The sequence below is a fragment of the Kwoniella bestiolae genome, chromosome 8 (assembly GCF_000512585.2).
Source record: "Kwoniella bestiolae CBS 10118 chromosome 8, complete sequence".
Lineage (NCBI taxonomy): Eukaryota > Fungi > Basidiomycota > Tremellomycetes > Tremellales > Cryptococcaceae > Kwoniella > Kwoniella bestiolae.
In genome coordinates, this window is record NC_089248.1 from 1,176,196 (window position 1) to 1,203,492 (window position 27,297).

The following is a 27,297-nucleotide window of genomic DNA, read 5'->3' on the forward strand; positions in this document are numbered from 1 at the left end:
AAGATTCTATATACATCTTATCAGCTCGTAGTCACCATTTCGTCTCTCATCTTTCAATAGAATGAAGAATAGATGGTAGTGGAACTCACTGATATGTATAGGTGAGTACAGATCAATACACTACAATATCTACGTGTACTCTAGTACTGATGAGGTATCTATATCTCATATCAGCATTTACTCGAAATCTCATCTTTGGTCTCATGGTAGAAGGGCAGGTGGAAAAGTTTGAAGCTCACCTTCGTATCTATAGTGGTAAGTGTTATGATACTCTTACTAAGTTTCTGATGGCCGTACGATGGACTGCGAGATGGAGAAAGGTCTTTGATGTTTTTTTTTGTGCTTTCAAGATAGAGGAGAGCGAAGTTGATGTATTGTTTATTTGGTTTTAGCTGAAGAGAAGAAGAATAACAAGAAGAAGAAGGAGTGGCAAACATCAATGCATCCCACTCGACATCAGTATACCCCATCACTGTACTGTACGATAATATCACCTCAACATGATCGTTCAACGTAGTATGTAAGATATGTGGAGGTCCAGTCGACTCATCGAAACGTGGAAACGCGGGGGACCGCTTGTGGCGGCTTATGTGGGGCCTGGACCTCTCTAGGAAGCTCAGCAACCTCTCCAGCTTTGAGTTCCGTTCAAAATCGACCCTCTCACCGTTGAAATCCACTTCAAGATCGACGATGATCACCTCGGACGTCCTCGCCTGACAGAGTTTTCGAATTCGAGTTAAACCATTTTTATGGGACTTGGAAAATCAGTCGCGTGCGTTGCTTTTCTATACCAATCTCGGTCAGTCCTCTTTGTTCTGTTTTCTGTGGGTCAGATTTGCAGAAACTCGTGTGTATGACTCAGCTGTGATCGACGATCATTCCTGTACCTTTTTCCATCGTGTGCACAGACTAATGTTCGTGAGGTGTAATCGACGAACGGATCACCGAAATCTTTTTGTGCTCCTCGACTGCAGCCTTCGTGTACCGGCGGCGACGCGCGCGTGAAGGTGTAAGAATAAAAGAGTAATTGGGATCGTATTGTGATCGACAATGTACCACCCCCAGCGGGGGCGGGGACCAAGTGTCAAATCACACATTGGCTCCATCTTCCATAGTGTTACCTATGTTGGAAGATGTACATCATCGGTTATGGACACAACTGCCTCAGTTGACCATCCAACGCCACAAGCAATACTGCTAACAACTGTTGGAGCCGTGGTGCGCCCACCCAATAGGATCATCGAATAGGGGAACAGATAAATAACTGTCCAATAGTGTAGGTTATGGAAAATTAAGAGTTCTTATGTAAGTGATAAGTGATGCATTTGCATGTATGCAGCAAGACTCATCTTCTGTGAAACGAACGCTCCATACTAATATGTCATCTCTACGATGAGCTGATACCATCATTTGCGACTTGTAGTGAACGGCGTTATACAAAGTGACTTGGCACTGCTTTTCGCTTCAGTTAAAGTCTTCGGAAATGAGAGTATCTCGAGCGATTCAGACCTTTTTGCTTTTTGATTTTTGGGTTGATACCGTCTTCCCTGCCACTAATCTTACAGTGCATTATTGTAGGTGGATTTGATCCCGCTCCCTTCTTCGACGTGAATCTGAATAATGACGATACGAGATCGGATCAATCAGTACCATACATTCACTGTACATATGAAACTACACCATGGTATAATGACCAGCTCAAACAACCCAGCAGAGGATACATGGATATACGACCATCTCCATAAAGTATATTTCCACCCTTTGTCGAATTCTTACGCTGTTCCCGATCCGACAACGGGTCAATGGAACTACATCCCAGCGAGCGATTTCCATAATGGTTCAACCTCAACTTCCACTGCCAATCGCGAATTTGCACGACAAGATGTCAGTGAGGAAAAGGAAGAAGGCGAGATCGAAGATGATATGGGCTGGGGAGGGCTGATGGATCCTGAGAAGCTCGCTCAAATCGAGAGGGACAAGGACAAGGACAAAAGCAAGTCGAAATCCACATCTAGGCAGAACCAAGAGAACGAAACTGTAAAAGAGAAACACCCAGCATACGCCGTACCATACGATGATCCCTCTCTGTACTCCTTCCCCTCAGACGAGAAAGACGAACCTGATCCCCCACCTAGGGAGAATCCAAATCATATCCTACGGTTGGTAGTGCTCGAGTCGAAATGTTTGGAAGAGGGTCAAGTCGCCATGATAGATACGAGGGATAATGGGATTCAGCTCGGAAGAGACAGGTGTGAAAAGGGTGGTCAAGCGAGAGTGAGATTGAGGGAAATGGAGGTCAGTAAGACCCATGCTGTTGTTTATTGGGGCAGAGGCGGTACCGCAGATGGAGATGATGATGAGGAGGATTGGTGGATTGTTGATCTAGGTAAGCTCATCGTAGCCTAGCTCTATCGTGACTATCTGAGTGCCTGTAAATGACTTTATCCTGATCTACAATGTCTTTTAAGGCTCAACACACGGTACTTTCATCTCGCTCTCAGCTACAGCCAATAAACCCAAACCCACGAGATTATCAGAACCCAAACATTCCTCCAAACCCCACCTAATCACCCATCTATCAAAGCTCAGAATCGGTACCACTACCTTCTCAGCGCATATCCACCCATCTTGGCCGTGCGATAATTGCTCGGTGAACGGTACGAACGAGATCCCACTGGATGATGGGAAACCCAAGCCAACCGCCATCAACGGGACCGAGGAGATCCCCTCGGAAAACGAAATCGCCTATGCGATGGATTCGTCTCAGAAGAAACAGAATAGAGAATTAAAGAGGAAGAGGGAGATGGCCCTCTTAAAGGAATCATTGATGAAGCGGAACGAATCGTCCCAAAATGGAGGAGAGGGTGAGACGAAAAGGGAGTATCTCGATAGATCAGCGATGAGAAGGAGATTACATCCGTCCTCGCCGCCTAAATCCCATGTTTCCTCTGGTGGAGCCACACCAGATAGGCTTGAAGCTCCTCCCTCGAAAACAGTGTCGAGTGAACCTTCCGGTCCATCGAAATTCGCTAGTTCGATGCTGGCCAATCAGGGCTGGGTGCCTGGTACGGGACTTGGTAAATCCAATCAAGGTAGATCTGAACCTATAGCCGTGGAGATGAGGAACGAGAAGAAGGGGCTGGGCGCTCAGCATAGTAAGGCTGTGATGGATAGCGGAGGTGAGGGCGATTGGAAGATGCGTGCTAAGCAGAGGAGATGGGAGGAGTTATCGAAGAATAGGAAATAGGTCATGTATCCATCATTCATGTTGTAAAAGGTTAATATCCATACCGATGTTGTACAGTATACTACTCATTCAGGACTAGATATCATGCATACTTGTGTGCGGGACATTGGATTATCAATTCTTGGTTCTGGATAATAAACGATGCAAATGGTATACTCAATTCAATGAGACGAACGTTCAACTTTTCCAAATTACACCTGACTTAGTTCACAGACCTTCTTCCACTAAGTTACTCATCATATTCTGCTCCGAGATTTGACCCTTTAGCATAATCAATCATCTTCTTGACTCTCTCATATACCTACAAGAATATGTACCACAACATCAGCCTCGTCCACAGTCGGAACTGAGCAGAAGACTTGACGAGATCACTCACGGTAAACACGATAGCTTGACCAGGTGCAACTCTCAAGACTCTAGGAGTGATACCCTTGTAGAACGCTTTGGCGCCTTCATTTTTGAACATGTCTGAAGTGACTTTGACGAGTCGGGACATGGCTGTTTCACCAGGGACATGCGATGCTTTCTGAATACGTCTATGTGATTGATATCATAAATTCAGCTTCGATCTGACTACCTCTATCACTGGGGCCAAATCGTCCGATAGCCTCCACTTAGACGTCATTAGGATGCCTAGGAGCATAACGAGGAGGGTACCAAGTAAAACACAACTCACGTCTTGATCGTATCAATCGGAGCATTCGAGAACGGCCCCATCGCCCCCGAGACCAAACCCAGAATCATAGTCTGCCAACTTGGCAATACGGCCAAATCCTTATATTGAGGTTGGAAGTCGAACGCCCATTTTTTGAATTGCTGATATGCCGTGAAATTCACGCCTTGGTTCGTAGCTTGTCTTAACGCTGTGAGAGATACTCCACGATAGAGGGTCGAGAGACCTTCTTCACGGACGATGGTGAATGCTGCGTGGGCTGCGTTCCTATTGATGTGTGCAGATGAATAAGCTTTGATATATCACTTGTCAGGTGGAGATGTAAGATCGTAGCAAGGGTTTCAGATGATACGGGGTCGACTCACCTATATCGAGGTACGTCCAGTGGATCGGCCAGTGAGTCTAGTACGGTCGGATGAGGACATTAGCCATCCGCACGTTTCCACCATGACAGAAGCGAATGATACCCCAATAAAAAGAGAATGGCAACTCACGCTGCTGAGCTTGTAGTCTGATCTTTATAACTTCCATAGGTGTAACAACAGCAACAGCTTCCGTAGCACCCGCTCCCAGTCCAGCTAAGAAAGTTGCGGAGGGTGCTATCTTCCCATCTGGTGATGACAACCACCCCTTGTACACTGCAAGTCAAGTGAAGAACGAATACAGAGTTAGCCCCGTTGTCTACTGAAGGAATAGACAGGAATTTTTCGGGATGATTGAGATTTACCACTCACTCTCAAAAGAAGCAAAACGTATAGCCATCTTCGGCACGATACCCGATATGACAGCTCCCAATCCTTTATATAGACCTAATGGTGTTTCTCGAGCAGCGATTTGTCGGCCAGTTGCGAAGAACCCTAGTGGTTTGAGCTATTCCATCAATGGGTATTAGCTACCATCCAGGCTGACATATTAGAGCTTCTGCATGGAGACGGATAGAGAGCGATAGGATGGCGAAAGAAATCCGCTCAACTCACACCCTTCAATTTCCTAGATTTACTCAGCTGCATCCTAACTTTGATCGTATCCAGAGGATGGCTAGATACGTATAGAACATCAGCATGGTCCCATATCAATCACAATACATGTTTACAGCAAGCAAGCAAACAGCCAACGTACCATGCCAAAGCCTCTGCCAGACCCGCTACACCGCCCGCTATCAGGTGAGTCGACAATGGGATCTTCTCTTTCTTCCCTGCTGAGCTGGACGCTGGACTGACCCTGTCGCCTGAGGCTCCTCCGCCCATTGGCTTGGATGTTGATGAGGACATTGCGGTCTAGGTTATACAGTGGAGAATGAATTTGTAGAGTTGAGGAAGTGGAAACGAGGTTGGGCTGTGCAGAGTCGTTGATAGTCGGCGGTACGTCTCGCTGTGAGAGTGAGATAATGTGTTCGAATCCTGTTCGTTGAACTGTGGTGGTGTCCAAGTGCTGATTGTAGAATATATTTCACTGGGTATCCTGTGTCCTCTCTCACAACCTTATATACTAATATACTGTTGACTCTGACTCGTTCGTGTGAAGTCCTACTCCAACTCTATACATCAGTCACATTTCAAACTTTTGCATAGTGGAAATGAATGAATCTTCCGGTGACTTGCATTAACCGGAGTGATATACCTATATAACCGGTGTTTAAGCGGGTGGTGGATCGGTTTTACTCGGTGTGCATGCTGCTCTGTTGACTCGATTCATCATTACTAGTATCTATGCATCAGATGTAGTCTGAGAACGATGGGAAGGATGCTCAGTAGGATATCGTGCGAGTGGGTATCCAAGGCATGAGGAAAAAGAGAAAGCAGAATAATGTACATGCCCTGGTGTCAGAGGGATCAATATTATAATGGTAATTACTGTAATGACGAAACGACAAGAAAATCCCCGATCTACCCTCTAACAGCTATTCTGCAACGAGACGACAGGTCTGACAGCCTACAAACTCCTCGGGAATAACATGAACGCAGACTCAGGACCACGCTAACAACTACATTTCTGACCACCTCCCACCATATCCCTCAGACTGACACTATCCCTCCTCTGTTTCTTCCTCACACTCCCATAGAAAGCAGTAGATAACCTCGAACTACTCCCCACCGCCCTCAGCTGACGCTCTCCATAGCTTATACCTGTTCCTGCAGAGTCGGGGTCGAGTGTACCAGCGTCTATAACTGACAATATCGTCCTACCCGCCAGTAGGAAGGGAGTCATGACGTTCGTTCCTGCCAGAGAGGAAACTTCGACGAAAAGTAATCCTGATCGAGCAACAAGTTTAAGTGAGCTGTGCTCATCCTAGCTTGTACACAAAATAGCCAGCTCAGCCATATCGGATGACGTACCGTTCTCCTGGGCCCACCTTGATCCCTCTGCGTACTCTATTTCCCGATCCTCCTCTTTATCCAGCTTGTTGCCTACTAATACCATCACCAAGTGGGGCGATGCCAATGCTCGACAGTCTGTCAACCACCGACTGAGATTGACGAAGGACTGCCGTCTATTGAAATATCTTGCATATCAGCTGTGTTGTATCTGGGGGAGGGCAATAGCTGAACGCACGATGTTATATCATATACCAGTATCGCTCCTGCTGCGCCTCCTATCGACATTCACCAACCGACAGTCAGCTCCGCACTTTCTACTTTACGAATTGAGGCCACGATCGACTCACTATAGTAGGACCTAGTCACACTTCGAAACCTCTCTTGACCTGCTGTATCCCATAACTAGACAGGTATGAAACAAGTCAGCAACAACGACCTAGATATCGAAAAATGACCAGATCCATCCTTTCTCAAGTAAATTATTTGCTATACCTTATAGCATCTCTATCTGCCCTCACTTTCAACATCAGAGGAAAGCGAAGGCTACTCACCTGTAATTTGATATTCCTATCCCCTATCCTGAGCGTCCTCGAAGAAAATTCAACACCAATCGTATGTGCAGAATTCTCCTTGACTATATTCACTATGCCGTCAGCTGTGTGATGGAAACAAAATATTGAAGTAGCTGAGTGAAACTCGATAAAAAGAGTTCTACGTACACTGTTCATGTATGCAATGGTATAACAAACATGATTTCCCCGTTCCTGCTTCGCCTAAACACCGAATGAAGGACATAAGCTCAAGCCGGCCAAGTAGCAGTAGGAAGCTCACCTATCACTATGAATTTGAATAGGTAATCTACATCATTCAGGCATCAGTCATCAATCTGCTACCAGCCAAAAAGAGGGGAACTAGAAGGAAGGGAAGAGTAAGACGTACCGTATGCCTCTACCAATTCCGTACCTTCGTATTCCATCGTACAGGCGCCTCACAGACGAATCATGGGACCGAGTGGGATACGAATATGTAGTAGATTGCTGTTGATGATGATGAAGAGATAGATGAAGAAAGACGATCCAAGCATCAAAAAGCATTGTTGCATGTTTTCATCGTCATACCCATCAAAGCGCAAAGCCTAAATACACTAAACTCACCTCGAGACAACGGACATCGCCGCACATGAGTTCACGCTAGTAACCTGCGCTCGGATCATCAACGTGTCGTCCGGCGTAGTCTGCCTTTGTTGGCTCGCTTTCATTTCATTCCCCCTTTCTCCCTCCATTTCACTCTCATTCCACAAAAGGAACAACCAGAAAAACTCGAAATGTACAACCCCAAGACCCTCCTCCTCGCCCTCCTCGTCTCTTTGGCATTGGTCCTGGCAGCCTCAGGAACTGGCAAGGCGAAAGACCAGCTTCAAATTGGCATCAAGTACAAACCTGAGGAATGTCCTATCAAATCTAGGAAGGGCGATAAGCTCAGTATGCAGTGAGTCATCCTGACTTTTGGATTTCTCACCATATCAGCTGGCAGGTTATCATTGCTTTCATATGAATGAGTCAACTGATATGCTTGGTAAACCAGTTATACAGGGACTTTGGCGAAGGATGGAAGTAAATTTGATAGTTCGTTGGATAGAAATCAGCCTTTCGAGTTCACCCGTGAGTCTTGATCACTGTCTGCGCTCCAGCTTTACCTATGACTACTACCTCTAGGTACATTTGCAAGCTGATACTGGCATATCATGAATAGTCGGTGCTGGTCAAGTCATCAAAGGGTGGGATCAAGGTCTATTAGACATGTGCGTCAGCGAGAAGAGGAAGTTGACCATTCCTTATGAATTGGCTTATGGTGGGTGCTCTTCTACTACTACAGCAGATCGAGCTGACATATTGTTCCCATTCAATCAGGCGAAAGCGGTCGTCCTCCCGTGATTCCCCCTCAGGCTGCGCTGATCTTCGAAGTGGAGTTATTAGGCATCAAAAACAGATTTGTCGATGAGCTGTAGGCTGGACGCTTGATCAGAAGTAAGAATGACCAGTAGTGGTGTTGTTAGAATGGACAGGAGGTTTGAAGAACCATTATATACGGTTCATCCGTAATATGCATTATGCAATTTACTATGTTATTCTAGTCTATCGAAGTTATCCTGTACAATGCTATTTACAACGTACTGATCTGATATATGTATATATATATATATACACATATACACATATACATATATACATATATACATATATACATATATACATATATACATATATACATATATACATATATACATATATACATATATACATATATACATATATACATATATACATATATACATATATACATATATACATATATACATATATACATATATACATATATACATATATACATATAGTTACTAAGCGATAGGTCGCGAAGTCACTTCTCCACCTACGGGGAAACGCTTGACCATCCATCCCAAGAAGGACGGTACGTCTTCAGCTATACTGTTGGGCAAAGATCCATTCGTCACGAATCGCGGTATATTACCTATACCAAGACTCGTAGTCAGCTTGGTGGTGGGCAAGAAAGAAAGACAGTCAACTCACCACCAGCATCACTCGAAGTAGCCATCCTCCATTCAACCTCCCGTCCACCTTCGATCTCCCTCACTCTCTCCACACTGACGTATTTCCCCCTCACTCTAGACTTCTCGTTGTTCACTTTAGGCGGACAATCGGGATGTTCGAACGGTATTGAGATATTCATAAATGCTCTTTCACCTTTTGGTTCACCCGTCAGTTCCCTAGATAAAAGCAAAACGACAAATGTACGTGGGTTGGTAGGTGGGGGAGTCTTGAATGTCAGACGCCAAACTTCCGCACAATGTTTGCGATATACTTGGAGACATTCGGATTCACGCATCGATTCTATGTATTCTCGTTCGTTCTACCACACATACATGTATACCATATAAGCTTTCATTTTCCCCTGGAATTATACTTTAGGTGAGAAACGGATAGTCACTCACTTCACTATGATACTCCAATAACCCCCTCCTGAACCGCTCATAAATCCCCTCAGGCGTGGTACTCATGAACAACGCCTGTCGTTCCACTTCGGAGGGTTCCTCCTCCTCTATAGCGCTTCCATTCAGAGCATTCCCATTCGCATGCCCCTTGTCTTCCGAATGGCGCGTTGTAATCTTATCGGATAATCTCCTGGCGAGATGGACGGGGTTGTACGATGCGGAGTGTCTTTTGCTCGGGGTAGAGGAGTCTGTAGGTAGTTTAGGAAGGGAGGTGGAATGGTGAGATTCGCGGCCGCACCAGTATTCTTTTATGCCATTTAGGGATTTACGTATCTACACTTCACCGTCAACATGACAGCTGAGATAGCCCCCCGACGCTTTGGGCTGATTGTCACTTACGTCGTTATATGTTGAGGATGTGGTGAGGTTCAGTATTCTCACTGTCCCATCGTGTTTCGTTGAATGATGATTCCAGTCCCTATATGAGTGTGCTCCATCACATCAGCGGATTGATCCATCGTGGTTTTTACATGATCCTCATCGTGGTATGAGTGGGATATACCAAGCACTCACGACATGCTCTTAGTCAGCTTGATGCCCATCTCAAAATGGTCGTTCAGGAATTTATCGAATTCTGCTGAAGATGGGTCTGGTATGTCCTATATACCATATCGAGCGTGAGCTGTACATTCCATCATCCGGCAGGAGTGGAATGAGGTGGACACAGCTTACCTCTGGCTTGAGGGGTTGCAGGTCCAGGTGGACCGGTTTGATTGTAGGTGCCATGTCGTTCAGAGAGTTGTGAGTAAGTGGTTTTATGAGAGATGGATGGGTACAAGATGTTCGGTCTGGCTTTGTTGGATGCCTAGGGATTAATGCAGTGAAATACAAGATCTGCTATTGGGATATGTTTGTAACGTGGGATGTTCATATAATACCTCTCCATATACCTGTTTATATACCTCTTTGTCTCATCGTCTCATCTCATTCTCATTCACTTCGGTCGTTTCCGACGGCTTACGAGATGTTCCCCCCCGACGATCCTCATTACGAATTGGTAATGCTGTATAATCCAGCTTTGTAATCCAGCTTTACTAATTTGATTACAAAATCAAACTAAACTAGATTTCGATACTCATACACCGGCGGTATCAAAGGTTTGATTGTTGATGGCCGAGGTTTCGTGTGTTTACGAGGGAGGATTCAATGTTGGATGGACCATCACGACCAAGATCATACGTGTCTATTTTGATACCATCTTTCGATTTAGTCTATATTCATCACACAACCCCACTCTAATGCACCGACATCCACAAACAACGATACCAAAGCACTGCCAACTACCCATGAAGAGTCCATAGTACATCCACAGCGAAGCCAATCCGGCTCAAATTCGAATCGACCTTCTCGCCAACATCCCCTCCTTATACCGAGATCGGAATCAAGTACCAGTGCTCCGAACATGTCATCTCCACCCCCCTCCATACCCCCCTTCCTAGCGACCATCCTCTCCTCGCGCCTCGCCTCATCCCCGCTCCCAACTGCTGGCCCATCCACCTCCAACCCCAAATCAACCAACCCTTCACCCACCCCTGGATCTTCTACCACCATCTCCCAACCTCAACCACCTAATCCCTTGTATCTGCCTCCCCCTGCCTTACCTAAGGTTGAAGAAGACTTGGTCCCTCCTGAGAATTTCTCGTTGGTGTCCAAGGGAGTGTACAGGAGTGGGTTTCCTAAGAAGAGGAATTTCGGGTTTATGGAGACGCTGAGGCTGAAGACTGTTTTGTGGGTTCTAGTCCTTTCTTGAGACATCATGCTGGTCCCATCTGGGGTGAATGATCGCGTCACTCGACGATCTCATGATGAACAGGAATGAACGATGTAGGATATGCAGCTCATATCTCTCATGTCTGTAGAACACTGGTACTGGAAGATTACCCCGAAGCGAATCTGGAATGGTGTCAATCCCAGGATATACAATTTATGGTTAGCAACGTTCCTCTTAGTCCTGTCAATCTTTTTCGCTTCTAAGCTGATACTCTTGTTCTGCGCTAGCAATTCGGTATACCAGGCAATAAAGAACCCTTCGATAACATCCCCGAAGACGTCATCTGCTCAGCACTCGTAGCGATCCTCGACGTACGGAATCATCCAGTATTGATACATTGTAATAAGGGCAAGGTGAGTCAAGCGATATTCATGAATCCAACACCTAAAATCCAAAATCGAATCCAAAGCATTATATCATCCCAGGATACCTCAAGCTAATCCCCCTTTTCAACGACGCAGCACCGAACAGGCTGTCTCATAGGCTGCATCCGTCGCCTCCAATCATGGTCCCTAACCAGCATATTCGACGAGTACCGTCGCTTCTCTTCCCCCAAATCACGAGCTGTTGACCAGCAATTCATCGATCTCTTCGATCTTATACCGGTATGGAACGAGGTTATAGCGAAAGGGGGAGGGGTGGGTAATTTGCCTGAGTGGGGGATGTTGACTTTGCCTCGGAGGGGGGTCATTGCGCAGCGCAAGGAGGGACAGATACCTGATGGTGCGATTTCTATGTCGATGGGTAATGGAAAAGCAGACGTGGAAGAAGAAGATACGGGCGAGAAGGGTGATGCGGTGGATGGCATAACGAGCTTAAGACTTGATCAGCAGCAGCGGCAGCAGTATAAGGATACGAATAAGCATATCCCAAGGTCGCCGCTGAAAGATAATCCCGATACAACACTCATCAATATCGACGGACAAGATGGGGATTCGAATCAGAAAAGTATAAATGATATACTACATCTAGAGGATAATATCGAGAAGCAACCGGATCAAGATGGGATAATCAATATCGATGTGAATGTAGATGGGATAGACGAGTTGAAGAAGGTTGATGGGGTATTACATCTTACTTCGAAAGTCGAGGAAGTGGTTATCAATTGAAACATGTAGATATTCTATTGAGTGTTGGATTTCATCGAGAGGGATCATGCTACAACACACTCCTAGGATATATATCGCTTTATAATATACATTACTGTGGATCCGCAATGCAATTTAGATGTTGTACCATTCTGCAAAAGGGACACTATGTTTTGCATGTTCGATCTGTCTGTATGATACTTGGCTTGATGTTCTTCATCATCCCCGATCTATCATCGAATTTACTCCCTCTCACCTTTCTATCCATCTAGCAGTTTCTCATTGTTCAATCCCTCTTCACCAGCGTCTCTCTCCCTTCCTGCACCATCGCTCACTCCAGATCCATGGCATTCACATCCCCCTCACCAGGCGTCCTAATATGTCTAGAAGGTTCCCAAACCTGCAGGATATTATCCTCAGCAGTAGTAGCCAAATGCCACTTCGCATTGGGACTCCAGCTTATATCAGAGACCTTGGAGGTATGTCCACCATGTACGAACAATAATTCAGGTGGTCCGTCTTCTGCATCATCTGGAGTCTGCTCCGACCCGATGGCATCGAGGTTCCATATGTGGACTCGTCTGTCCGCTGAGGCAGAGGCGAAATGCACGGGGGAGTGGGGTGACCAGGAGAGTTGGAGGACGTCGTCCGTGTGTCCTTCGAAGGAATGGAGTTTCTTGGAGGCGTTTCGGGTATCCCATAATGCGATTGTCTAAGTACAAGCACAAGCACGAGATCTGGTCAGCTCTGCATATCAAGGGCACAGGAAAAAGCAGTCAGGGGTGAACCCGAACTCACGTTATCACTTGATCCGGTCAGGAATAAGAAATCGGAGCTTGGTGCGAAAGCCACGGAATTGATCTCGGCAGTATGTCCTTCAACGGATGATGATGGTTTGTTGGAATTATCGCTTCGGGTATCCCAGCTATGACGTAGAACATGGTCAGCTTAAGAGTGCGGAAAGATGGCTCAGCAAGCTGACTCACAGCATGATCTTCCTATCGTCACCGACTGATGCGAACATATAATCGTTCTTGGGATGCCAATCGACGTCCTATTCAAATGTGATATATCAGCACGATGCCCTCCCTTGTAAGAAGGATGAGCTGTACTCACGCCTACACAAGCCGAGTGACCCTTGTACACACGCAGAGGCTGAAGGACAGGGTCTTTCTTCTGATAACCTTGAATGTCCCTATGCGTGCCACTATCAGCATTACCGCACAATTTCTTGAGAGATGAAAGTGAACTTACCAGTGAGCAACAGTGGTGTCTTCACTCGCACTGAGAATATGGCCTTCCTTGACAGTACTCCAAGCAAGACCATATCTAGAGATCGTTCGAAGCAATTCGTCAGCTCAAATAAACTGCATTTGCGAATCTTAGCTGACAACTCACCCTTCCTTACTTTGACCCTTGAGTCTTATATCAGGCCTACACTCGCCATTAGGATTCGCCTTTGACTCATGCTTAGTCCTATCAAACACTAATACGTCTCCAGAGACAGCTTTGGTAGCTATGAGTTCGGGGTTTTGAGGCATGTATCTAGCTCTGTTGATCTCGCCTTCGTGGTTTATCGTTTGGATGGCTCTGATTCGAGCGGGGGATTTGGTGTATGATCCGATTTCTGCAATCACATTGAGTGACTTTAGTAAACTCATACCTATCAGAGTATATTGGGAATGATGGAGTCGAAAGTGGGTGTCTATGTTTGGAAGGAAAGCTGCACTCACCTTGTTTATCCTCATCATACATCTCAGCCACCTCTTTCCCAGCATTCTCCATCCCTCCCTTAGGAAGCAACACCTCGGCGATGATCAAATGATCCTTTGCCTGACCGGAGGTATGAGTACCGATGATCATTCGGTGGACTGTATAATCAGCATCGGGGGGACTGAAGAGTGGTATTACATTATATTAGCTGTTCTTCCGCCTCCTCAGACACTCGAGGGGGGATGCATTAATTACTCACGTAGTCTGGTCTGGAAGCCATTGACAGGTGAGGGACGGCCATGTAAGGGCATGCGTTATGACTGTATCGTATAGGAATGGGGTACTACGTAGATGAAAGTGAGCTAAAAGAGTTGCAAATCGCAGTCTCTTGAGATTGAGCTTACTTCTTCTTCCATATTTTGTATTCCTACAATCACAGGATATTGCCAAGTTAGCTGGATGTTCCTTGATAAGAGAAAGAAGCGAGAGCTCACCTCATTGATCACTTGACTGTCGTCCCCTGCGTTGGAGATATCATCTTCAATCTCGATGGGTTCGGATGGAGCCATGGTGAGAGAGGTTGACGAGGTGGTGTAGACGGAAGGAAGGTGAAGAGTGTGCTTATCAGCAAGCAGAATACAGCGAGCTAAGCCGTGACGGTATCAGTCTATCGGTCGATGAAGAGAAGTAGGGGAGTTGTTGATTATTTGTTTGGATTTGACGAAGAGCAGAGAAAGGAATATATGGATGAATGGATGATTGGATCAACATGACCAGTTTGGCTGCAATTGGACGCGTCTAATCTCAACATGGAAAAGCCATTCTCATCAGGTTGGAAAAGAATGATGATATCACGATATTTCACCACTCTTCTCTTTAGCCTATGCCATTGCTGCCAGAATTGATCACAACGCAAATGAGCATATATAGTCTTGGCGGTGCTATACGATATAGAAGACAATATGCAAGCCATAAAAGAGATCTTCTATCCTCATATGCCATCTATCAAGATCATTGCATCATTATATTTTGCAACAGATACCCATCCCAACTAAAAGACTATGAATCCTTTGTCCAGCTTTCAATCACTTTTTCTAAATCGAACTTGGGGTCCTCTGGGTCGGTGATCACTGGGAGGAGAAAGAAAGGTCAGCATGTAGTCCCTGACTATATTTTGATAAGGTTCGAGCAGTGTTAGGAGAAACACGACGTTCAATCTTGATACACTTCTGCTACCAGTAACTTCCTTCAACAACTCATCCATGACCTTTCCGCACCTCGTTGAAAGTCAATCCAGCATACACGTTTCTATATCTGCCCCCTCAAGATCATATACAGCTTCCTCTGACCCATTCCTGACCAGACACGTCGAGTACACCAAGGACCAAACACTCACATCCTGATCCTCCAGTCTTCTCAGCCTTCTTAGCAGCATAAGCTTTCTTAGCCTCCTCGACAAGGTGCGCTCGGTGGGAAACGGCGTGGGCAGCCTATTCGCAGTGTATCCGTGGAATGATCGAGTTGGATGAGTTTACAATTTGATCATCGATTTGTTCGGAAGAGATGCAAAATAAGTCACAAAGAGGATAACAGACGGAAGGATTTATCAGCTTCTCTTCTCTTTTTTGAGATATATCTTATGTCAACACTAACCTTCTTCTCGTCATACAGACTTTGCACCGTTGACTGGTGGACTATACCGTAGAAGATACCTCCAATGAGAGCGGACCATCGAACGACCTGTATATCGATGAATGCTCAGTTAGCATACGATTCTCCTCAAACTCCATTCCCTCCCATACCCGACTCTTCCCCTCCTGCAATGTCCATTTCGCATCTCAACCTTCTCTTCCTTTACACGACTGCTGAAAGGTCATTCCTCCTCTTTAAGTTGTTCTTCATACTCACGTTGGTAGTGGGAGTAGCCATTTTCGAAATGTTTTTGCGAGGGAAAGAAGATGTGATATTCGAGAGATGGGAAGTGATAATCGGAGGGCTCGGGTGCCCTTTTGGTATGGAGTGATGAATGGTAGATGAGATGCGTGAGGAAGTATATAGGTAATGTTGACGAGATGTCAAATAGTCAACAAATCACTCGTGAGAGCAAGTAACCAGCAACCAGCAACCAGCATACAAACCTCGAATAGCAAGGAGCAAGAATACACAGGCCGGGATAAACCGAGAAGACTGGGTCAAGTGGATATTTCCGATATTTCCGTGAGAGTGGCATATCCCATCACCATTGCCATGCGTTTGAGTGTGTCTTGGTGTGACGCGACGAGGTTTAGCTTGATAGCTTGACTTGACCTCCAACGATGCATCCTCATACATGTACATCCTATTATCAATAACCTCGCTCAGCTCATCATCCTATACCCAAAAGAACCACATCATCCACCTACCTCTCTCACCTGACCACCACATCCTCGCCCTCATCCCCAGACCGAAAAGTACTCGAGGCGGTATCGCCGGTCCACCACCATAATGAACCCATCCTCAACGTGCTACACCATCGTCCACGATGACCTGATTGACGCACCTTCTTCACAGGACTTGCGAAATGCTCTGCAGAAGGGATCAGACGAGGTCAAGCTGGAGACCATGAGGAGGATCATCGTTAGCACATTGAACGGTCAAGGTCATGTCAGTCAATTTAGGCTCTACTATCTTCTATCTTGAGTAGCAAAGTGACTGATCTGTCGTTTGGATATATATAGCCCTCATTGCTCATGCCTATCATTCAATATGTCATGCCCTCACGTAATAAGCAGTTGAAGAAGATGTTGCATTTCTATTGGGAGTGAGCTAACCCTACGATGACAGAACGATACAGTTGATGCTGATGGTTGAATTGGGAAATAGGATATGCCCTAAACTTGATGATAATGGAAAATTGAAGCAGGAGATGATCTTGGTAGTGTGAGCTCAATTATCCTAAACCTCTCCACAAAGGATGAGCTGACTTGTATATAATCCAGTAACGCTATCCGAAATGATTTGGTGAGCTCCAAAGGATCCAACTAAGGACGTCAAGAAGCTGACTAGTCACAAAACAGCAACACCCCAACGAATACATCCGAGGAGCGACCTTGCGTTTCCTCCAGAAGATCAGAGAGTCAGAGCTATTAGAACCTTTGGTTCCAATCGTCAGATCATGTCTGGTAAGTTGCGTACTCGGTGTTGTCCATCGCAGCTGACGCGCGGGCCAACTTACCTACCCTCTGTGCAATGCTGTAGGAACACCGTCATTCGTTCGTCCGAAAGAACGCAGTCTTCGCCACATATACCATCTACCAAGATCACGAACATCTTATACCTGATGCACCCGAACTATTGGAGACTTTCTTAGTAGCTGTAAGCTCTATTTCACTGGATGAGATTGCAGTTGATAAGCTTACATCTCTTGATTATCATTGAAGGAATCCGACTCAACATGTAAACGAAATGCCTTTGTCACACTCTGCAACATCTCTCAGCCTACTGCTGTTCGATATCTCCTCAACAACTTTGATCAGATCTCAGGAATGGATGAGTTAATGCAGATGGCTGTGATTGAGTTGGTCAGAAAGGAAGCTAAGACCGAGGGTGGACATAGGGTAAGCAGTTGCTGTCCCAGACCAGTCAGACTATCAGTTACTGAATGAATTGCACATCGCTTAGGCGAAGTGGATCAGATGTATCTTCGAGCTCCTCAATGCTGAATCTCACGCTGTGAAGTACGAGGCAGCTACCAGCCTAACTACATTGACTCAAAACCCTGCTGCCGTAAAAGGTGAGCTGGCCTTCTCGTCCAGGAGATGCAAGAGCGTAGCAGGCTGACACAATGATCTACAGCTGCTGCTGCTGCACTCGCTGAGCTCATTGTCAAAGAAGCCGATAACAATGTCAAACTTATCGTACTTGATCGATTTGACAATCTTAGAGCTAAACATGAACATGTGTTGGATCCTATGGTCATGGATATCCTCAAGGTGTTGACGAGGTAAGTGTTCTCGTTGCTTTATCAGAACCAAGCTAAACCTCCTCGATAGCCCTGATATGGAGGTCAAGCGAAAAGCTCTGGGTATCGCTCTTGAGATGGTGACTAGCAGAAACGTAGAAGACGTAGTCTTGTTTTTGAAAAAGCAGCTACAGGGCACTCTTGATCAAGACTTTGACAAGGTGAGCTTCATCCCTTCTAAGGGTTACAAATAGCTAACGCAAGACCATTCCGCATAGAACCTTGAATACCGACAACTCCTCATTCAAAGCATCCACTCCTGCGCCATCAAGTTCTCAGAAGTTGCCGCCAATGTCGTCCATGTCCTTATGGACTTCTTGGGAGACTCGAACAACCCTTCTGCAGTGGACGTTATTTCCTTTGTCCGGTGAGCTATCCTTCCACCATTCTTCATGATGCAAAAGGTACAGATAGCTGATACATCTCATGCAGTGAGGTAGTGGAACGATTCCCAGATCTCCGACCAGCTATCACAGAGAAACTCGTTTCTACATTCGGAGATATCAAATCTGGAAAGGTGTTCAGGGGAGCTATGTGGATAGTTGGAGAGTACGCTACCGGCCCTTCTGATATCAAGATAGCCATCCAGGAGATCAGGAAGGTTTTGGGAGAAATCCCCATCTTAGCGTCCGAACAGGTAAGTATCTACATTCGCTGCAGTTGAAGGGGTTCCAGCTTACGAGATTTGCATAGCGCCTACTGGATGAAGCTGAAGCTGCCGATGAGAATACTACTGAGAAAGAAGAAGCCCCGAAAGCCGTCACTACCACCCGAGTGCTGGCCGATGGTACTTATGCTACTGAGACTGTATACACCTCAACAGCCCAGGCAGCAAGATTGGAACAGGTCCGAGCAGCTACCAAACCACCATTACGTGCTTTGATACTCGGTGGAGATTTCTTCACGGCTTCAGTCTTAGCTGCAACCCTTACCAAACTTGTCCTTCGATTCTCCGAGGGTCAATCCGATTCTCAATCTATCAATACCCTCCGAGCGGAAGCTATCCTCATCATGACCTCTATCATCCGAGTTGGTCAATCGAAGTTCGTCGCCGTTCCTATCGATGAAGATTCTCAAGAAAGGATAATGAACTGTATAGAAACTCTTGCGGAATTGCAGTCTTCTAAGATTTTGCAGGATGTGTTCTTGCATGATACGAAGGCTGCTTATGCTAAGATGGTGGCTACTGAGGAGGTGAGCTATTCGATTCACGTTCAACTCGATTGTTAGCTGACTTAAGGTTTGATTGAACAGAAAAAAGCATTGGAGAAGAAAGAAAGGGAAAGCAAGACTACGACTGTCCAAGCGGATGACTTGATCACATTCAGGCAACTGTCCAAGAAATCTACACTTGGTGATGTTGATGACGTGAGTTCGTCTGTCGTGACCGAAATAGAAGGTGATAAGCTGACCAATGGACTTTCTGTATAGTTCGATGACCTCGTAGCAGCCACCGGAGCAGCGGAAGTTCAAGACGACTTCGTATCCAAACTATCTCGAATCTCCCAATTAACCGGTTTCTCCGACCCAGTCTACGCTGAGACAGTAGTGACATTATCGCAATACGATATCATCCTCGACGTCTTGTTGGTCAACACTACAAACGAGACCATGCAGAACCTCACCGTGGACTTTGCGACGCTAGGAGATCTCAAGCTTGTCGAGAGGCCTGCTGCTGTTACCCTTGCTCCTCATGGATTTCACTCTCTCACTGCTACTGTCAAAGTCTCGTCGACGGAAACTGGCGTGATCTTTGGTGCGATCACGTACCAGAAGCAGGGTGCAAGCGACTCGGATGTGACTATTGTGATGTCGGATATTCATGTGGATATCATGAGTTTCATCAAGCCCAACTATGTGAACGAGGCTCAGGTGAGTTACGCTCTACTTGGGATTGCTTGTTAGGTGGATGACTGATGTATCTGGTCATGTGTAGTTCCGATCGATGTGGACCGAATTCGAATGGGAGGTAAGTGCCTTCAGCTTACCGACCGTAAGATGAAGGAACAACAAGCTGATGGATGTTTTGCGACATAGAACAAGGTAGCAGTGCAAACTTCCATCTCGGACTTGCGAGCGTACCTCGACCATCTACTCAAATCTACACATATGGCGCTGCTCACGCCCGAAGCTGCTCTGTCGGGAGATTGCGATTTCCTTTCTGCCAATTTGGCTGCCAAGTCGTTGTTTGGTAAGTGCTACTTCCCATCTTTATGTGAAGTTGGAGCTGACTTTTTATCGTTTGACTTGGTATAGGCGAAGATGCCCTTGCGAATGCGTCCATCGAAAGGACAGAGGATGGTTCCATCACAGGACACGTCAGGATAAGATCCAAGACTCAGGGTATAGCTTTGAGTTTGGGAGATAAGATCACGTTGAGCCAGAAGGCTTTGAAGTGATGATGTTGGAATGGAGTTGAAGAAAAGCTTTTAAGGTTGATTGAGATCTCTCTCTTGTAAAGACATAGATATTATATGATTATGGAGTATGGGGTATGGGGTACGAAATTGGATATGATTATTACTCTATGCACAGAATTACCTGGTTTATAATGATTCCTACCTGGGACACATAAAGATGGAAGAGGTGCAGATGGATCGGTGGTATCCGCCCATGCGCTAGTTCGCGTTCCTTGGTTTCTGCTTGTTGTCAATGTTGGTTTGTCTTGAGTACACTGATTGTATAGATTGTCCTTTGATACAGACATAAACAACCAAACCCATGATCATCAAGAAATCAATCATCTGCATCTATATCGTATACTCAAGTGCAAGAAAGAACAGATAGTGCCAACAATCCCCAACAACCACCACTTAATAACCCAATAACGCCCCCCAATCCAAGATGGGCCAATCCTCCTCTCTCCCCACCTCCCTCCCATCCATCGCACTACATTGCCTCCGCGTCGTTGACTCGTCCCCCGCCGATGGGCTGGTAGAACCATACTTCGATTACGTGATTGGAATCTCGACGGAGCAGGGGAACAACCAGGATTTGGCGAGTCTTTCTGAGGACGGTACGAATAGCTTGGTTGGATTGAGTAAAGTCGTAGAGGAGAATGAGGGGAGGTTGGTGGGGTTGAGGGTTTATAATGCAAAGTCTCAGAGGATACGGGGTGAGTAACTTGTTTCCCCTGGTCATATGATATTTTCCGAAAGTAGATGGAGTAGTGGTTTCTTGTCAGAGATGTCGGAGAGAGGGTTGAGATGGGACGAATCACGTTCTGCTTTATCTTCTGAGTTTCTTGGAGGATCCTGATGGTGTGTATCACATGGGACACGATGGATTCACGGTCGAGTTAAGGGCGAGATATTAGGCAGGAAGACGTAAACGAGTGAATCATTTGCTGAGCTGACATCGAGCTATAATGAGAGTAGACGTCCACATTACACCCTCGAGAGCATGGGCCGAAGCGTTACTACTTGCCAATGGAGATTCCCTTCCTACTTCCTCTTCTACTTCCTCGTCAAATCCAACGGGCACACCAAAACCTTCTTTACTTGGTTTATCATTACGGGTGTGTAATCCTGCGAATGCGTTGGAGAGCGTTTATCATGTTCTCGATGTGTTGGAGGGATCCCCCGCGGAGGTGAGTCCAGCGTCACAGAGAAACCTATCTATATATGAAATATAATGCTGACAGTGAAAAATTGGGTCTTCCCCTCAGATGGCTGGCCTAGTACCGTGGGGTGACTACGTCTTAGCTTGGTCAGGGGGGCCATTGCATTCCGAGAACGATTTCTATAATTTGATTGAAGCTCATGTGGATAAGCCTTTGAGGTTGTTTGTGTACAATTCTGATCTGGAGTGAGTACAAACAATCTGACACTGATACTCTATCAGTCTCTGTAGACTGGTGTAATACCGTGTATAGGAAGAGCTGACAGCCTTCCGTCCGATCACAGCAACCTACGTGAGGTCATACTGTACCCTACAAGACAATGGGGAGGAGAAGGTTTGATAGGGTGTGGTATCGGGTGAGTGACCTCGTCCTCCTTCTCTTCAGCTCTAAGATTCACTGTATCGAGATGAATAGCTGATCATGTTCTGTAGATACGGCCTCTTACATCGTATACCACGTCCGTCCACGCCGCCTACCGCACCTCCCCTTGATGGATATTTCGATCAAAGTGCAAATGCTCAAAACAGACAACCTGAACAGATTGCTTCTCAGTGATAGTAATAGTGACATCCTTCTGTTCTTGTGATTCTGGGCTCGATGCTACGCCATGCTATGAATATGAATTTATGATAAGGCATAATGTCCAAGTTGATTTGTATATCTTTCATGCATGCAATAGTGAGCTTTGACTATGTAACCAGGGTATATGTATATGGCCTAATAAAACCACGCGACTGATTAGACAGAGTGGATGTTTCAGAATAAACCATCAGCCCCTCCGCGTCACAATAGGACTATAACAACGATCAAAGCTCAACCATATACACTGCTGCTCTATCTCATCAAACATCATCATCATATTGCTTCTCTTGATTCTTCTTGCATTGTATTCCACTGCATTCCATTCCATTCACGACTCTCACGATTACCATAGACGACACCAGCTTGGCTTGGACAACGAGCCAAACAAACACATCGACAACGACATCATCAACTTCAGAACATCCCATTCAGTTGATTGTACCCAAAAGACACCAAGCACCCTCTACGAGTACTCTTCTTCACACGTCCCTCTTTTACCTCTCTGAGCCCTTGGTCTTGATCAAGTGGCAACTCCCTCTTCCCATTAGATTCATACCATATCCAAGCAGCATATCATATCATATAGCATAACATCATGGTAAGTCTCTCTCATATCTCATCTCACTTCGCTGCCCTACTAGGCAGTCCCAAAGATGTGCTGATGCCCTCCAACATAGTCGACGTACTCCAACACAAGCTCGAACAACCCGCATGCAGATCCAGAACTGTACTATGTCAAACAAAATAGGATAGGTCAGTCATCTTTTGCTTAATACCCGTCACGACTGGGCTGACTTAGTTTACATGAAACAGGTAAAGGTAGTTTCGGTGAAGTATATAAAGGGTAGGTTCCATTCCTTCTCAGCTAGCTCTCAACTGACCTCTTCGGGCCGATAAGCTGACAGAATGCGATCAGATACGACAAACGGACTTCCCTTCCTGTCGCTATCAAGATTATCGATCTGGAATCGGCGGAAGATGAGATTGATGATATACAACAGGAGATTCAGATCTTGGGACAGCTCGACAGCGAGTTTGTGACCAGGTGGGCTTATCTCATTGCCTGTATTGCCCTCTCTTCTCGGTACTCGGTAAATATTGTAGAGTCATACTGATTCGAGATTGTTCTGCCACAGATATCATGGCTCGTACTTGAAAGGATCCCATTTATGGATCATAATGGAGTACTGCTCGGGTGGATCATGTTCTGATTTGGTGAGTGGTGCCATCACCATCATGACACTTCCCTCCATCTTGTGATTGACGAGGTGATATGATGATAGATGAAAGCCGGTATATTCCGAGAAGAGTACATCGCAATTCTAGCTAGAGAGCTACTAAGGGGATTGGAATACCTACATGGAGAAGGCAAATTACACAGGGATATCAAAGGTTAGCTGGTCCCCCGCTGTGCTGGCTCAGCGGTAACCGAATACAACTGACAAGATGGCCTGTTCAGCCGCCAACATCCTGTTGACCTCTGGAGGGGATGTCAAGCTCGCCGATTTTGGTGTATCTGGTCAATTGACCGCCACGATGACCAAGAAGGTGAGTGGAACCAATCGCAACGTCATCTTGAAAGTGTTGATAGCTGATGAATATCGGCCTGATTGTCAGAACACATTCGTCGGAACACCTTACTGGATGTCACCCGAGGTCATCAAACAATCAGGGTACGATCATAAAGCGGATATCTGGAGTTTGGGAATCACGTGTATTGAAATGGCTATGGGTGAACCTCCCTATGCGGATCTACATCCTATGAAGGTACGTGCGGCTGGACAGCCTACTTCTGTTATGTAGTCTGAGGAGCTTATCTCTAGTATCTATTCCGATAGGTCCTCTTCCTCATCCCCAAGAACCCACCACCTCAATTAGACGAGACTAAATTCTCGAGGACTTTCCGCGATTTCGTTTCGCTATGCTTGCAACGTGATCCTCGAATGGTTAGTTCTGCCTTTTCAACCGCTGATGGGGAGGACGTTGAAGCTGACTTCGTTGGGCTATTTGTGTAGCGTCCTACGGCCAAAGACCTGTTGAAACATAAATTCATCCGAACGGCCAGAAAGGCATCATACCTTACCGAGCTGATTGAAAGGTATGAGAAATGGAAGGCTGAGGGAGGAGCCAAGGGAGGTGAGGATAACAGAGGAGATGGAATGTCCTCAGAGTAAGTGTAAATTCTTACTTGTTGACGAATCAGTAGCTGATAGTTTGGTTAGGCATGGTTATGGACCTGCTCAAGATGCTTTGTGGGATTGTAAGCATTCCTGTCATGACAGGAAACAATCTCAAGATTGATGCTGATCACAATGTTCTCGTTAGTCGGTACCGTACGAAATGCCCTTCCTCCCCAGCCCATTCAACCCAGTACAGTATCTCGAGCAACTGGACGACCCCTCCCTCCATCATCAGGCGGAACACCTACTTCCGCCACTCCAACCAAGAACGATTTACCACCCTCGATCAATGGTAGAGCATTACCCACTCTACCGCCGTCGGCTTCGCAGGCTACAATCATAGGTTCGGACCCTGAACCAGCTTATCAAACGATCCGAAATGCTCTGCCTCAAGGTCCGGCTCCTCATCAACATCAACATCAACATGCCCAGCAAGGACAGCAAGCGCCGCAAGCTCACGAGGACGAGGGGGATGAGGATGTGATGCTTGAGGGGGTTATCGTGCCTGCTATTAATAGTGTAAGTTTTTGTTTGGGGTTGGTAGTCTCGAAAGGAAAGGGTAAATGTAGCATGAGACAGTGATGGAGGTTGTCTAAATACAAGCGAGGAGGGAAGGGGAAGGAACCTGGCCGAGAGCGGGGAAGGGAGGTAGGGGCAGATAGGCAGAGAGAGATGGGAAGACGGGGACGCGGACGGGGAGAAGGAAGATGGGGACGGAACTCTTTCCAAACGTGGAAGGTGGGAACGGCGGAGGGAGGAAGAAGGAAAGGTGGAAGGTTTAAAGGAGACTTAGAGGAAGCAAAGGACCGGAGAGGAGGATAGAGGAAGATGAGTGGCGGAGGAATGTGCTTGAGGCTGACTTTGACTTTGTTCGGCATAGCTCGCAGCTCGTGTACCCAACGATCACGCCCGAGAGGCATTGGCACGGCTCCGACAAGCATTCATCGAGGCTGAGCGATTCATCCCTGGTGTGACCTCTGCTTTTGTCTTGGAAATAGTTCAGGTGGTTGACATAGAAGAAACTAGCTAGTGGTCCTCTATATTTTTTGTTTATGAACTTTATGTACTGGGATGATTTCTCCTCGAGAAACCGGTTACAGCTATCTATACGTCGAACGTCACTCCTCTACTCTTCGCTAAGCCTACTGACACTCTCGTCATCATCCATCTTGGTTCTACGCAATGTGAAGTATACATACATGTATTGGAGGTTGTGCATCTGCATCTAGATCTACCGTCCTCATACATATCACATCTGCAGGTGTCTTACGGCCGTAGCAAGATGCATAATAATGCCAAGAACACCTCGGTGATGTCGTTGGGCCGGTTGATCCGTTAACCGGCATGATCCATGATCAACCTAATCTAATGTTTGTCATGGTTGCACCGCCACTAGATAAGTACAAGTCTGTTCGGATCTCACTTCTCTCCTTGATATAATCTTCCTCTTTTCAAGTGACACCTCTGATCAAACTAGACCTACCTCTACACCCCTACTCTGTAATATACTTTCGCTCAACACTGTACACCCCACGACATGTCAATATTCAGACCCAAATCATGGAGACGATCCAAGAACCTAAGTAGCACTTCCAATGGGAATGGGATTGTCGAACTTCCTGTTTCAGCTCCAGCTCCAGATCCTTCACCATATATAATGCAAGATACCATCCCCTCAAGCAGCGCACCAACGTCGACGAAGAGGGGATCTGTCCATCAACAACCACAAAATGTACCTAAAATATCCACAGCCAACGCTCCCGCACCACCGGCTTACGCTCCTACCTCGCCTGTAGATGGATTTCGAGATAGGTCTGGTGAGGATCCGCTGGAGATTTTAAGGGAGTACGATACGGTATTCTTAAGTACGTGTCTATTCTCCTTTTCTTTTCTTAAGCCGTCTGTTCATCCTACATTCTTCCCATATCCCTTATTTGGTCCAGAAACCAGGCTGATATCGCACAGTCGACGACAGCTCGTCGATGAAAGGTCGAAGATGGAACGAAGCACGTACATCACTTATGGGCGTGGCGGACATCGCGGCGCGGTACGACCAAGATGGGATTGATGTCAAGTTTTTGAATAGCAGGAAGGAAGGGAATGGGATGAGGGTGGGTCCAAGTTCCCCTTTCCTCTTCCTTATCCCTATTTCCAATTGTTCCCTTTTCCACATTTCAAGGCTGTAGGGCTGTAGTATATTGACTGACGGTATGCCTTCAATATAGACGGGAAATCAGGTGATGCAGCTGTTCGAAGCTGTCAAACCCAGCGGGGCGACCCCGTGAGTGCTCGCTCAGGACTGATCTTACCATTTACCACAGACTCCTATCTCCGATTTGAGTTGTGTTAGCTGATGATGATTGATTTCTCCCCATGGCTTTAGAACAGGTCAGAGACTAGAAAATATCCTACGAGAGTACATGCAAACCCTCGAAAGGGGTAATCGGACTTCTTCGTTGTTCTCCAGCTCGAGGAATCCGGGGACTGGGAATGTGAAACCTATGAATCTGATTGTAATTACTGATGGAGGTGAGTCAACTCACTCATCTCATTGACTGTTGGGTGGATAGCTGATGGTCCGTTTCACTAGCTCCCACGGACGATCCTGAGAGTGTAATCATAACATTTGCTAAGCGTGTGAGTTAGACGTGATGTCTCCTCATCTAAATGAAGAGATAGGGAGCTAATCTTGTCTGTGGATTGTCATAGCTCGATAAAGGTGAATACCCCTTATCTCAAGTAGGTATCCAATTCCTTCAAGTGGGCGACGATCCATCTGTAAGTGCTCTTTTGCCTTTATATGCCCTTTCACAGCTTGTAGATCTATACTGTTAATGGTACTGATTCATATGATGTACGTTTGATCAGGCCAAGGAAGCCCTACAAGAACTCGACGACGGATTATCGGACAAACACGACATAAGAGATATGGTCGATACTGTACCTTACTGCGGGCAGCAATTGACGGCCGAAGTCATAGTCAAGACGCTCATTGGGGGGATCAACAGGAGGATGGACAGGAAGAGCTCGTAG

The 27,297-nt window shown here is 46.1% G+C and overlaps 12 protein-coding genes across 12 annotated transcripts; 7 read left to right on the forward strand and 5 right to left on the reverse strand.

Annotated features, from left to right (window-relative positions):
- Positions 1-1,689: 1,689 nt before the first annotated feature.
- I302_109025 (uncharacterized protein) lies at positions 1,690-3,247 on the forward strand (the record flags this gene model as incomplete). The annotated part of the gene is made up of 2 exons (XM_019194752.1): positions 1,690-2,386; positions 2,469-3,247. The coding sequence occupies 2 exons, from the start codon at positions 1,690-1,692 to the stop codon at positions 3,245-3,247; spliced, it is 1,476 nt and encodes a 491-aa protein (XP_019043588.1).
- Positions 3,248-3,476: 229 nt separating this feature from the next.
- I302_109026 (uncharacterized protein) lies at positions 3,477-5,191 on the reverse strand (the record flags this gene model as incomplete). Its single annotated transcript, XM_019194753.1, has 8 exons — positions 3,477-3,548; positions 3,624-3,783; positions 3,924-4,187; positions 4,286-4,322; positions 4,415-4,558; positions 4,655-4,790; positions 4,898-4,958; positions 5,040-5,191. 8 exons carry the CDS (start codon positions 5,189-5,191, stop codon positions 3,477-3,479), a joined length of 1,026 nt encoding a protein of 341 aa, XP_019043589.1.
- Positions 5,192-5,897: 706 nt separating this feature from the next.
- On the reverse strand, positions 5,898-7,214 carry I302_109027 (uncharacterized protein; the record flags this gene model as incomplete). The annotated part of the gene is made up of 8 exons (XM_065870784.1): positions 5,898-6,172; positions 6,257-6,411; positions 6,474-6,513; positions 6,586-6,640; positions 6,790-6,893; positions 6,958-7,011; positions 7,070-7,096; positions 7,178-7,214. 8 exons carry the CDS (start codon positions 7,212-7,214, stop codon positions 5,898-5,900), a joined length of 747 nt encoding a protein of 248 aa, XP_065726856.1.
- A 348-nt stretch (positions 7,215-7,562) lies between these two features.
- I302_109028 (FK506-binding protein 2) lies at positions 7,563-8,246 on the forward strand (the record flags this gene model as incomplete). The annotated part of the gene is made up of 4 exons (XM_019194755.1): positions 7,563-7,726; positions 7,823-7,899; positions 7,991-8,089; positions 8,149-8,246. 4 exons carry the CDS (start codon positions 7,563-7,565, stop codon positions 8,244-8,246), a joined length of 438 nt encoding a protein of 145 aa, XP_019043591.1.
- A 390-nt stretch (positions 8,247-8,636) lies between these two features.
- Positions 8,637-10,034, reverse strand: I302_109029 (uncharacterized protein; the record flags this gene model as incomplete). Its single annotated transcript, XM_019194756.1, has 6 exons — positions 8,637-8,767; positions 8,827-9,166; positions 9,249-9,581; positions 9,648-9,726; positions 9,822-9,907; positions 9,981-10,034. 6 exons carry the CDS (start codon positions 10,032-10,034, stop codon positions 8,637-8,639), a joined length of 1,023 nt encoding a protein of 340 aa, XP_019043592.1.
- A 676-nt stretch (positions 10,035-10,710) lies between these two features.
- I302_109030 (uncharacterized protein) lies at positions 10,711-12,188 on the forward strand (the record flags this gene model as incomplete). Its single annotated transcript, XM_019194757.1, has 4 exons — positions 10,711-11,036; positions 11,168-11,237; positions 11,307-11,432; positions 11,541-12,188. The coding sequence occupies 4 exons, from the start codon at positions 10,711-10,713 to the stop codon at positions 12,186-12,188; spliced, it is 1,170 nt and encodes a 389-aa protein (XP_019043593.1).
- A 310-nt stretch (positions 12,189-12,498) lies between these two features.
- I302_109031 (histone acetyltransferase type B subunit 2) lies at positions 12,499-14,449 on the reverse strand (the record flags this gene model as incomplete). The annotated part of the gene is made up of 10 exons (XM_019194758.1): positions 12,499-12,879; positions 12,966-13,092; positions 13,154-13,221; positions 13,284-13,362; positions 13,422-13,496; positions 13,566-13,794; positions 13,901-14,061; positions 14,140-14,223; positions 14,285-14,307; positions 14,375-14,449. 10 exons carry the CDS (start codon positions 14,447-14,449, stop codon positions 12,499-12,501), a joined length of 1,302 nt encoding a protein of 433 aa, XP_019043594.1.
- Positions 14,450-14,939: 490 nt separating this feature from the next.
- Positions 14,940-15,809, reverse strand: I302_109032 (uncharacterized protein; the record flags this gene model as incomplete). The annotated part of the gene is made up of 4 exons (XM_019194759.1): positions 14,940-15,010; positions 15,277-15,370; positions 15,534-15,620; positions 15,789-15,809. 4 exons carry the CDS (start codon positions 15,807-15,809, stop codon positions 14,940-14,942), a joined length of 273 nt encoding a protein of 90 aa, XP_019043595.1.
- Positions 15,810-16,364: 555 nt separating this feature from the next.
- On the forward strand, positions 16,365-20,279 carry I302_109033 (uncharacterized protein; the record flags this gene model as incomplete). Its single annotated transcript, XM_019194760.1, has 18 exons — positions 16,365-16,523; positions 16,598-16,680; positions 16,743-16,799; positions 16,859-16,880; positions 16,937-17,041; positions 17,118-17,234; positions 17,300-17,476; positions 17,541-17,652; positions 17,715-17,862; positions 17,912-18,041; positions 18,099-18,247; positions 18,313-18,517; positions 18,574-19,074; positions 19,135-19,248; positions 19,312-19,752; positions 19,817-19,849; positions 19,918-20,071; positions 20,137-20,279. 18 exons carry the CDS (start codon positions 16,365-16,367, stop codon positions 20,277-20,279), a joined length of 2,850 nt encoding a protein of 949 aa, XP_019043596.1.
- Positions 20,280-20,724: 445 nt separating this feature from the next.
- Positions 20,725-22,057, forward strand: I302_109034 (uncharacterized protein; the record flags this gene model as incomplete). Its single annotated transcript, XM_019194762.2, has 5 exons — positions 20,725-20,995; positions 21,258-21,469; positions 21,548-21,687; positions 21,786-21,857; positions 21,934-22,057. 5 exons carry the CDS (start codon positions 20,725-20,727, stop codon positions 22,055-22,057), a joined length of 819 nt encoding a protein of 272 aa, XP_019043598.2.
- Positions 22,058-22,679: 622 nt separating this feature from the next.
- Positions 22,680-25,294, forward strand: I302_109035 (uncharacterized protein; the record flags this gene model as incomplete). Its single annotated transcript, XM_019194763.1, has 13 exons — positions 22,680-22,682; positions 22,762-22,837; positions 22,898-22,928; positions 23,001-23,129; positions 23,221-23,299; positions 23,368-23,476; positions 23,544-23,632; positions 23,702-23,851; positions 23,923-24,030; positions 24,100-24,254; positions 24,307-24,344; positions 24,410-24,783; positions 25,145-25,294. 13 exons carry the CDS (start codon positions 22,680-22,682, stop codon positions 25,292-25,294), a joined length of 1,491 nt encoding a protein of 496 aa, XP_019043599.1.
- A 507-nt stretch (positions 25,295-25,801) lies between these two features.
- Positions 25,802-27,297, forward strand: I302_109036 (uncharacterized protein; the record flags this gene model as incomplete). The annotated part of the gene is made up of 7 exons (XM_019194764.1): positions 25,802-26,129; positions 26,230-26,375; positions 26,490-26,545; positions 26,648-26,793; positions 26,855-26,901; positions 26,974-27,042; positions 27,133-27,297. The coding sequence occupies 7 exons, from the start codon at positions 25,802-25,804 to the stop codon at positions 27,295-27,297; spliced, it is 957 nt and encodes a 318-aa protein (XP_019043600.1).